At 36.3% G+C, this 12,180-nt stretch overlaps 1 protein-coding gene across 1 annotated transcript in view; it reads right to left on the bottom strand.

Annotated features, from left to right (window-relative positions):
- Nucleotides 1-791: 791 nt before the first annotated feature.
- Nucleotides 792-12,180, bottom strand: part of PGM2L1 (phosphoglucomutase 2 like 1) — a 50,959-nt gene continuing 39,570 nt past the window's right edge. The window contains exons 13-14 of the mRNA XM_078433095.2: nt 8,629-8,762; nt 792-6,449 (exon numbers count right to left, since the gene is read on the bottom strand). Coding sequence (XP_078289221.1) covers nt 6,347-6,449; nt 8,629-8,762 — 237 coding nt within the window. The 3' untranslated portion in view covers nt 792-6,346. The remainder of the gene's footprint in view (nt 6,450-8,628; nt 8,763-12,180) is intronic.

Below are 12,180 nucleotides of genomic sequence, written 5' to 3' on the forward strand. Positions count from 1 at the left end.
TTCCTACTTTGTAGCCTTCTGGAGGGCCCTTGGTACCTACATATTTCCAACTTCATAAATATTTATAAAATGAAATAATGAAGCATGGGGTGCCTGGGTGACTCTGTTGGTTAAGAGTCTGACTTCAGCTCAGGTCACGATCTCACAGTACGTGAGTTCAAGCCCCACGTCGGGCTCTGTGCTGACAGCTCAGAGCCTGGACCCTGCTTCAGATTCTGTGTCTCCCTCTCTCTCTCTGCCCCTCCCCGGCTCATGCTCTGTCTCTCTCTGTCTCAAAAATACACAAACATTAAAAAAATTAAAAAAAAATAATGAAGCAAAGGATAAAATAATTTAAAGCAAGCTGCATGCAAGATGAGACCATTTAATGATTAGAATCAGAATTAAAGAGAGGAAAATAAAGACAGGAGAATGGTCCTATCACTAACAGAAATGAGGAAGTGCAAGTTTAGGGAAGACAGGAAGGAAGGACCAGGAATAACAAATATATTATAATATATATTTAACTTTTTATTATGTTAACTGATGCTAAGGTGAATAGACAAATTAGGTCAAATGAAAGAAAGAGAAAAATAAGATGGAAAAAACTTGAATATTAGCTCTTTCTTCTGGGACTTCTGATGAGCCAGTTTATGAACATGTTTAGTGAATAATAAGCTAGAATATTCATTTAGGCTGAAAGTAGGTTCTAGGTATGCCATGCGTATATTTCAAAAATATGTTCCATTTGGATAGCAAACTTTATGAACCACACAGTAATTAAGATAATAAAAATTACACAGAAACTCATGCTTATAAAGAGGCCTGTTTATTACCGATAACACTTCATTTGGCTAAAACCACAAGAAATCCACTCACAAACACTTCAAGTGCAAATTCTCACAGGCAGTACTTATGATACATCCTGGTGTTTTCATCGGGAAAAAAATGAGAAAATGTTGACAGAAACTGTTAAAACAATGGCACAATTTTGAGCAACTGCTGCACAGGTCAGAAAAATAATTCATTCTTAACTGTATATATTTTATCTGGCATATTCAATGACATAATACAAAGAGTTTATTTTAGCCTAAAACAAAAAGGCCTCACCATATATACAGATGCAGACTCTTGTTTGAGTGCCTCTTTTAAGATATATGATGAATCATAACAGTGGACAAAATATACCAAATAGTTTCAAATTAGTTGTGACTCACTTGGAAGGTAGCACTATTAGGCTCAAAATGGCACTTATAACCCGTGATATTAAGTCTACATAGATACCTTCTTAGCCTACTTGGCCAACATCTTGCTTTGAGTGTAAAATACTAGGCATTATATATAATTTGCAAATAGGAATATGCTCTGCTCTCTCAAAAGGAACAGTATTTAAGGGTGTGCATGCTTAATGAAGATTTATCATAAATTCCAGCAATGAGAAATGCTTAAAAAAACTGAATCAGAAAATTAACATTTTTGATTGTTTCTTACTTAAACTATTAGTTTCTTTAAAATACAACCCCCTAATTCCTACTGTCACCAACTAGGCACTCTATAACACGTACTATATCTGGGGGGCAGGGGGAGGGTGTGGGTATGAAAAACTAATAAAACATGATCTCTGCTCTCAGGGAGCTGATAGTTGGGTGCTCCTTCTCGGTCAAGAAATGCCAATGAGTTAACGAAAACAAATGGGCCAACACCTCTGACAGTATTATATAAGGCTCAGTGGTAACGGAGCTGTTTCAGTTCAGTTTAATTTGGCATTAATACTTTCAAACTTCAGCTTTTAAAAGGCAGGGAATATCCTAGGTATGTCCTATGTCTATATTTCCCAAAGTCAGTGTGTGTACCACCAGGCGGACGCGGCAATTGAGGAGGGCAGAGGGGGAAAACTGAGAGGCCGTGTGCTAAATGTGGTGCTCCTTGCCGGCAGCACTGGTTTCCGTGAAGACTGAAGGAATCATCTTTATGTCGAAACAGTTTTATTATGGAGAATGCAAAATTCAACTTACGTTTTTAAGACAGAACACGAAATTTCACGAGTGGTAGACTACTTCAGATTTTGTGCTTGGGCCCCTTCCCCCCACGTATTTATACTCTTCTGCTTTAGGGTGGAAAAATTTGAGAAGCAAACTTTAGATATGTCATTTGCCCTTACCTTGGACACGTTACTCATTCTTATATGTCCTCTTTTTCAAGTACACAGTCTTGAATGAACAAAGAGAAAAGATCATTTAATGAATGTAATAGTATGGTTAATTTTTTAAAGTAACCAATGGAAAACTTTAACTTTGTTTCCACCTGGAACTAAAGAAAATCATGCTGTGTTAAGTCCTGCAAAGAAAGATCCTCTTCTTTCCACCTGGGACTTCTTACAGCTTATGGTAAGATGCTGTGGGGACAAATGTGAAAAAAGATTTCCTCAAATTTTGTGCTTTGGATACCCCAAGTACAAGGAAACCTGAAATAATATGTGAGATCAATTGACCATTCAATTGATTAGTATGACTCTTTCCTCATCAGTTTCTAGAGCAATCTCAGAAAAACAAGTGAATTGTAAAAGGCTATAATAAATTAACATATAGTAGTATCCAGACAGACCAAAAAGGTTATGAAATAGATTTAAAATTACTTCTTACAATGTCTTAAATATTCTCACAATAATAACAAAATAACCAAAAGTCCAAAAAACAGACATAGTTTATGAACACGTTTAAAGCATTCTGAATGAATACAATTAAGATTTCTTATCAGTGAGGTAATAGGGCAATAGCTTTTCACAGTAACAAAATGTGGGAGGGGACCTAGGGAAAAAGGGAGGTAGAGAGAAAAAGGCATAAAATAAATTTATCCAATCAATCAAAATTTGGATTTTTCAAGCATCACAAATATCAGTGGAAAACATCTGAAAGAAATACCAATAGCAGCAATTCATAGTTCATAGAACAATTTCTCCATTAAACTCCAGCTAATACCTTTGTTCGATCAATTCCAGAAGCAACCTCTTTAAGAAATAGGAGGTCTATTTCCTATATAAAGTTATGCCCAGAGTATCCAGTCTTTTTCCACTGGATCCACACTTTTATGCCCAGAGTATACAGAGTCTTCCTCTCTGCTGAAGTTAGGACACCCAAATAACAATACAGTTAAAACAAAACCCTCAAATATCCTATAATGCTATATAGTCTTCAAGATGAATAAAATGGTGTTCCAGTCTCACTTATTTGCCAGGTTAAATTAAAAATAATATCCGAGCAGGTCTTTATGCAGTGAATAAAGACTGCACTCATGCCTCTACTACTCAACATATACAAAAAGTCTCTTGTGAGCTAAATTCTTCTAGATAAGGAGCAAAAACTCAAATGTAACTTTCAGTGCTATGATATCATCGTTGTCCCAACCTGAGTTTTAAAAAAACGTATTGGAAGGAACCTTTAAAATCCATTTAGTACATTCCTTAATATATAAATTTGTTATTTAATTTTTTTAAAAAGATCCTTATTCTTTTTTAGTCTGTCCTCATTGAAGATAGAGAATAGTTTGATATATTCCTTCTTACTTTGAGCCTTTCAATAAAAGATTCAACTAATAACTTAGGAAGACTTATTAAACTATCTCAACAGCTTTCTCCCCCCCAGAGTTAAATGATCTTAATTCTTCGAACTCTTTCTCACAAGTCTTATTTTCCAATTTGTATTATATTCCTTTTTATTTCTGCTATGTCCTCTCCTCCCCAGTTCCCATATGATCCTAAGACACAACATCCTAGCAGGAATTGAATCAGTAAGGGGGTACTTTTTCTCACCTCCTAAAACTTGGCTTCTTTTTAGTGGTTGCTAATAAAGGAAAGAAAGCAAAAGGTTCGCTATTTGTTCATCATAATAACAAACACAGCTAAATAACTTGCCCACAGCCAGTTTATTCCCTACTTTTTGAGAGGTTAGTTTGCCCTTCACAAGAAGTTGTTCCTGTGCCATCTTATTGACTTTTCTATTGTTTATTTCTACTGCTTATTTTCAATGTATTCTTTGACCTTGCCCCACTAGTTTGTTCCTTTTCCCCAAAACTCTAGAGAAGCCCAGTTTTGATCTATATACTCAAGGAGAATGCATTCATTTTTGTGATATAATTCATAAAGAAAAAGCTAAACAATGTAGAGCCCAAGGCTGAGACTCATGGGCCAGCACCTCTGCCCTTCCTGGTTGACTTGGATCACTGATTTATTCTATTAGGCCACTGTATACCCACTATGTCAAGTTCATGTTAAAATACCATGCTTACATAGACTTGAGAGCTTGGCTAGAATCTAATAATTCCCTCAATCTATACATTTCAGGAACGTTTGTAAAATTTTGTTAATTTTAACTTTGGATTTTTAAATTTTTGAGATAACCTAAGCTTTCATAACTTTTCACCTTAAGATGACTTAAACATTGTATTATATTAAAGCACTCAAACTGTTCTCTTTATAATAGAATGACAATCATGACATGGCTTTAGTGATTATGAATGGGCTATCATATCATTTTAGCTTCACTTTGTTCTTCAGTCATGGAAACACAGACACTAAAGCCAAATATACATATTTTTGATATATATAGCATCGTTTATAATACTTGGCAGAATATAGGCTATCTCCTAAGTTACATTCTACATTCCTTAAAGCCAATAAAGCAAAAAAGTATACACATTTTCCCTAGTGCAAAGCCTTTGAAAACAATGTCATTCAGAAGTATGGTGCTCTCTACCCTTAGCTAGCTATTACCTACAGTCATACGAGATCTAGCTATAAGAAAGGAAGGAACAAATTAACAATAGTGGCAATACAATAATTTGAAAATTATACTTGGACTATATGGGTTCAACCAAATGTTAGCTGATAGCTGCAATAAACCAAACTGTTATTTAATAAATGTTTAAATTTTATGCTATTATTATTTTTTAGGAAATAAATTCTCTAATACCAGTTATATCCCACTAGCTATTTGTTCAGTATAATTACACACAAGGCCTTGTGATTGTTACCTCTTAACTATAGCACTTGGGTTTAATTATTAATTCTGTGAGTTATATAGGACAGGATACACTTTAAGAAGATTAAACGGTATTTCTCTATTAAGACTTTTTTAGAAGTCTGGGGAATCAACCAAAAGTGACCTTCCAAAATTTTTTTCCAAATTGGTAAAGAGTACTCTTGAGATCAGAAATTCTACAGTGGCCAGCAAGATGTTAGAACAAACTGGAATTTAGTTTTAAAACATGTAGTTTTAGTGTTATTCTAACACCTAAAATCTGGATATTTTATTTCTTAGTAAAATTAGCATTACTTCATCTGATAAAGGAATAAATCTACTTATAAAAATGTAATTCCAAAGTTAGACATTTAAATAAATTTAGAGCTCCTTTCTCAGTTCAGATTTTTTTCTTTACTTGAAGGCTGTGATTACTGACCCTGAATTCTAACATGAAGATCCTTCAGTATAGTTACACTGAGTTTGCTTTTATTAACATTTTTATTTGCATTCATAAAATTTTTTTAAAGGGCAAATTTATTTGCTATAGAGGGGAAGCACCTACATAGTTTGGAAGATTTCCTCAACTGTCTGAAAATTGGCTGATTAAATTATATTCAATGCAGGAACACTGTTTTAATTCATACCATACCCTGAGAAGGCACTGAGAAATCTGACAAGAACGAAACCACTAGGAGCATTGCCACTATTGTTTTACGTTCAGTAAACGTCAGAATTTTAAATACGTACAATAAGTTCACACTACATTAAGAGCACCTGAAAAAGAGAAGCTGAAACCACATATTGTAACATCGGTTCTAAGCTAAAAATGCAAATACCCTATTTCAAATACTCTACTTTGTAAGTTAATACCTGTGACATAACAATGACACTTTCCCACAGTATTATGGGAGCAATGCCATTTTCTTGTCAATTTTATAGATTAATTTCCTTAACTAACTCTACAATTATATAACATTTATCTGCCTTTTTTTTTTAAAACCGTGCTCTACACAATTATAATATGGAACTAAGCTTAATCACACTTAAATAAGAAAACTCACTTATGTATTTTTTTTTTTCTGTTAAAGGAAGAACAACGTGTCACTATAATACTTTTAATGCAATGACTTTTGTTCAAGATTATGAAAAAATTTGAATCATTTCTCTCCAGACCATTGCATTTCAAATTGATAGTTTGTTTAGTCAGCCAACCAAAAGAAAGAAAATAAAAGTAAAAGGATACTTGGCCAGAGGAGATAGGGAGAGAATGCTCATATGACGTCAACACATGGAGTTCTTTGCTGTTCTGTTCCATGTGCCAGTGCAAAGAAATGATGTACTGGTGTGCACTAAGCAGAACGCCAGATCAGTCCATTTTTACTGGGCTCAAGAAAATTCTCAATCAGAGCTTCAATGAGTTTCTTCAATTCCTCTTCTAGTAAGGCAGTGTCACTGAAGAGAAAGATTAAGGGTTTTGAAATTCTTCATTTTCATCACCTTAAAATTCATTTAAATTGTTATAATTTTAAGAGGACATATTCCGGAGAGGATGATCAAACAATTTGTTAACAAAGCAGAAGTTCACTCAGTTAAAACAAAACAAGACTAAAGGGGAAACGATCACACACACACAAAACACAATTATCACCAACTGAAGTTGAATTTCACGAAAGGGAGTTCCTTGGTACACAGTACATGGATGAGTTTCGGTATATCTACAGATTTCTCCTGAGTTAGGCAATTTAATGGCCTAGAACACCAACACTAGGTGCTATGCTAAAATGGCTTTCTGAAAACTTTGAAGGATACCCAGTAGATATTATGGGATGACATGGCATGATTCAGGTACAGAGGGAGATGTGACTAGAAAAATGAGATGTTTAAAAAATAAATATACACTTACAGGTATGCGCTTCAAAGTCATCACTGCTGTTGCCCAAAAGATTTCCAGGAAAGCTTCTTCTCAACTGACTTCACAATCATTTTTTATTACTTTAATAATCATCCTTTAGTTTTAGCCAAATACAGCATTACCCAGTTTGGTTTCCTTTAAACTCTACTCTGAATGACTTCAGGATGTCTTTTTGCCCCCAAAGGAAATAAAATCTACTCTTAAATGCAAAGACTTAGGAACATACAAAATAATGTACCTCGGACTCTGAAGGCAATTCCAAAAAATCTCCTTCCCAAAAGTATATTAATCAGTGACAAGGTACTATTTTTAGTAAGTTTAAATAGCGTTTGAGATGTTTATTAAAGTCAATTTAGTCACAATTCTTACTCTTAAAAGGCAATAAATTAGGCAGATTAAGTCAAATCATATTTGATGTAAAAAATGAATATTCTCGGGGCGCCTGGGTGGCTCAGTTGGTTGAGCATCCATCTCCTGATTTTGGCTCAGGTCATGATCTCAGTTTGTGGGATTGAGCCCCACATGGGGCTCTGTGCACAGAACCTGCTTGGGATTTTCTCTCCCTCTCTCTCTCTCCCTGCCCTTCCACTGCTCATTCTCTCCCTCCCTCTCTGTCACTCTCTCAAAATAAAATTTAAAAAAAAATTTAAAAAATGAATATTGTCTGAAAATAAATTATTTGTTCATCATTTCTTTATGTTCCACATGTAACAGTTAAAGCTCACAGAACCTTCCAGTAATAAAAATTCACTAAAATTTAAAAATTCAATTTCTAAATGATGCAGCTGGTTTGGAAAATAGTCTGACAGTTTCTCTGAAGGTTAAACATAGAAATACCATGTGACCTAGCAATTCTACACCACCTATATACCCAAGTGAAATGAAACATGTCCACACAAAAATTTTTGCACAAATATTTGTAGCACTGCTATTCATTAATAGTTAAAATGTGGAAATAACCCAAATGTCCACTGCCTGAAAAATGGATAAAAAAGTTTTATAACCCATACAACAGAATATCATTAGGCCATGAAAACAATTTTTTTAAAAAAAGGAATAAAGTGCTGATTCATGCAACAACATGGATGAAACTTGAAAACATTATGTTAAGTAAAAGATGCCAGTCACAAAGGGCTAGATATTGTATGATTCCATTATATGAAATGTCCACAATAAATTAGTCTATAATGACAGTAGATTGGTGGTTGCCCAGGGTGAAGAGGGTGGGGAATAGCAAGTGACTGCTAATGGGGATGGTGTTTCTTTTTGAGGTGATGAAAATGTTCTAAAATTGTTAGTAAAAAAAAAAAATTGTGGCAAACCATAAGAGACTCTTAAATACAGAGGACAAATTGAGGGTTGATGAGGGTGGGGAAAACAGATGATGGGTATTAAGGAGGGCACTTGTTGGGATGAGAACTGGGTGTTATACATGATGAATCATCGGAATCTACTGAAGCCAAGACTACACTGTTATGTTAGCTAATTTGAGAATAAAAAAAAAAAAAGAATACGTGGAGAAAAAAATTGATTGCAATGATTGCACAATATACTAAAAACCACTGAATTGTACACTTTGAATGGGTAAACTGTACAGTATGTGAATTGTATCTCAATAAACTTTATATATGCGCATATATGTATATGTATGTATATACATATATATATACATATATATATATGTATATATATATGTATATTTAAAAAATCAATTCTCACCTCTGCTCTGGTGATGCACACATCTCTGCGTAATACTTTATCTTGGGTTCTGTCCCGCTTGTCCGAAGAGTAGCCACACAGCCATTTTGAAAAGTAAATGTAATCATTTGGCTGTTTTTACTCACAGGCAGCACCTATGCACAATTTTAACAACAGCTTAGTTACACTCAGTACCTTTTTCATTTTCAAGAGTTGTAAAATATACTCTACTTATATGAGGTATCTAAAGGAGTCAAATTCATAGAAACAGAAAGTAGAAGGCTGTTGGCAAGGGCTGGTGGGGGGCGGGGGCAGTTGTTTAATGGTATGGAGTTTCAGTTTAGCAAGATGAAAAAGTTCTGGAGATTTGTTGCAAAATAATGCAGATATAGTTAACACTGCTGGGCCTGCATGCTTAAACAGTTACGGTGGTACCTATTATGTTATGTGTTTTTTACAGCTGAAGATATTTTTAGAAGAATTATAAAATACAAAAGGAGAGTACATACATAATAATTTATAAATATACCATGTACTTAACATTTATAATAGTACTGGCATTGGGTTATATACATGGTCTCTAGGCCTCAAGAATAATCTTCCAAAGTAAATATTACTTCCAATTTACCGACAAGTTTCAAAAAGAGTAAACAACCTAGTCGAGGTAACCAGCTTAAGTGGCAGAGCAAGAAGCTGAGGCCAGGCCTATTTGTACCAAAGTCCAAACTGCCTCTACATTTGCCAAGTGCTTTACAATTTCAAAGCACTTTCACAGTTTATCAATAGCTTCCAAAGCAGAGTGCCCATATCCTAGAGGACAGGCCAAATAACCTACTGGGGTACAAAAAAATTGTATACTTTTTATGTAAAAGTTAAAAAAAGAAATAAAGCTTTACTTTTGACATTGAACATATGGATTAACACTTGTACTCTTCCTGGACCACAGATCTGTCTATGAAGGTATCTTGGGGGACCTGTGGGGGTTGTACTGTGACATGGGTTTGACAGTGGTGCCTTTCACCAGGTGTCCTGAGCCTTGTCCTCTCCGTGAAACCCCTCCCTCAGTGGTATTACCATACACCAGTTGCTTAAAACAGTCACCTTCTGGGGTTCCTGGGTGGCTCGGTCGGTTAAATGTCCAACTTTGGCTCAGGTCATGATCTTGCAGTTCATGAGTTTGAGAACCACAATGGGCTCTGTGCTGACAGCTCAGAGCCTAGAGCCTGCTTCAGATTCTGTGTCTCCCTCTCTCTCTGCCCCTCCCCTGCTCACACTCTGTCTCTCTCTCTCTCTCTCTCTCTCTCAAAAATAAATAAACGTTACAAAAAATTTAAAAAAAACCAGACACCTTCTTCTCCTCTTTTTCACTCACAGACCATCAATTAGCAAGTCCTGTGTATTCTACTTCGCCCAACTTTCTATCTCCACTGCTACTATATTAAATTTAGGGGCACCTGGGTGGCTCAGTCAGTTAGGCATCCAACTTTGGTTTAGGTCACGATCTCATGGTTCGTGAGTTCGAGCCCAGCATCAGACTCTTCTGCTGTCAGCAGGGAGCCGCTTCAGATCCTCTGCCCCCCTCCTCTCTCTGCCCCTACTCCACTCTCAATCTCTCTCTCAAAAATAATAAACATAAAAAAAATTCAGGCTCCCATCATCTCTCAGCTTGATTACTGAAACAGCATATGAACTGATCTTCCCGCCTGTGAGTTTGTCTCTCTCTAACCCACACACCGCACAGGCCATTCTGTCTCAAACTCCACACTACCACTACAGTTGTAGAGAACTCCTTGTGGTTCTGTGAAGGAGAACATGCCTTCTCACCTCCAGATCTAGCACCTGCTGCTCCGTTTGCCTGAACACCCACTGTTCCTCCTACATCTGGATAACTCCCACTCTTACTCAGCTCCCAAAAGTCCTCTAGAATGTATTCCATAAGCCTCCCAAATCCGAGCAGGGGTCCTTCCTATGCTCTTCCATGGCACCTTATGCACCCCCTGGTTGCATTTGTCATGTTGTAATGTTTCATTCCATTTCCCCACTAGACTCTTGAGTGTAGAAACAGCGCCTTTGTCATTGCTCTATCTCCAGTGTGTCTGTACCTGTAGCACCAAAGGATTCTGATAAATGCCTATTGAACATACACATGAATATCAATCTGAAATGTGAAGAAAAACCTAACAAAGTCTTTGACACTCACTAAGTGACCTTAGGGGATTAACAACATCTATAGCACCTGCCTTATAAAACTGTTGTAAGCATCTGCAGAGAACACACAGGAAAGTACTTTGAATAATGAAAATCATAAGGCTTAAAGGGGGTTAATAGGAAAAAAGCATCACAGCAAGAACTACTCTAAGCACAGCAACAGTAGTGAAATAAAAAGAAGCAAAAAATTTGGTTCTTCTCTTCAAGTAGTTTACAAAGACAGAAAAATACACACATCCTTGCACATATACAGAATACCAACGACTGGGAACCAATATTTGCTGACCAGATGAATTACACACACAAAAGGATTATGAGATATATTATACACAAGGAGTTGCAGATTTCCCAAAATATATTATGCCCCTAGCAACTTGAGACATCAGGACATTATAAATGGAAATTTAGGCTAATAACCATAACAATAACCAAATACATATGATCAGCAATCTATAGCATTTAAATATTTGTTGCGCACCTACCACGTAGGCAGGAGCCTTGAGAGGCACAGAGGTGTATCAGAAATGTATCTGCCACGTACAACACAATGATAAAATAGAAAGTGATAAGTGACAAGAGGAAGGCACCATATATAATGAAACCTCAGGAGGAAGATATCTAATTTTGGGACCAGGAGGGTATGTGGAGGAGGTGACATGTGTCTGAAGTCTTAAATAATGGCTAAGGTGTGGACCTGCAGCAATAGGAAGGAAACAAAGACTGAGGAAATAGCTTGAGCAAGAAGAGAGAAATTTATAATAAAAATGTATGCATGTAAGAAACTATTAAGTTGTTCTATTTGGCTACAGGTATAGGGAACAAGGTCGAAAAGGGAAGTTACAAATAGAAGGGGGTTAATTGTGAACTTTGAAACAACAGGCTTTTAGACTTTATTTTCAGCATTATGTAGCATCATCACACATTCTCCCTCTCTCCTTCCCTTTCTCTTTTTGTCTAATTCTCTTTCCCATCTCCCCACATGGAGAAAGAGGAGGACAGGATCAGAGGCAGGGAGGCTCTGGGATTACAACTGCTCTGAAGATGGGGCACCTCGGTGGCTCAGTCGGTTAAGCGTCATGACTCAGGTCATGACCTCACGGTTCGTGGGTTTGAGCCCCATGTCAGGCTCTGTGCTGACAGCTCAGAGCCTGGAGTCTGCTTTGGATTCTGTGTGTGTCTCTCTCTCTCTCTCTGCCCCTTCTTGGCTCACACTCTGTCTCTCTCTCTCAAAAATAAACAAACATTAAAAAAACAAAAAAAAAAAATTGAAAAAAAAACTGCTCTGAAGAAAAACAATGGATCCCCTAGTTTCAAGACACTCACAGGCTTGAATTTCCACCATTTCACTATAGTACGAAGTACTAC

This window comes from Panthera onca, chromosome D1, assembly GCF_046562875.1.
Source record: "Panthera onca isolate mPanOnc1 chromosome D1, mPanOnc1 haplotype 2, whole genome shotgun sequence".
NCBI classification, from domain to species: Eukaryota; Metazoa; Chordata; class Mammalia; order Carnivora; family Felidae; genus Panthera; species Panthera onca.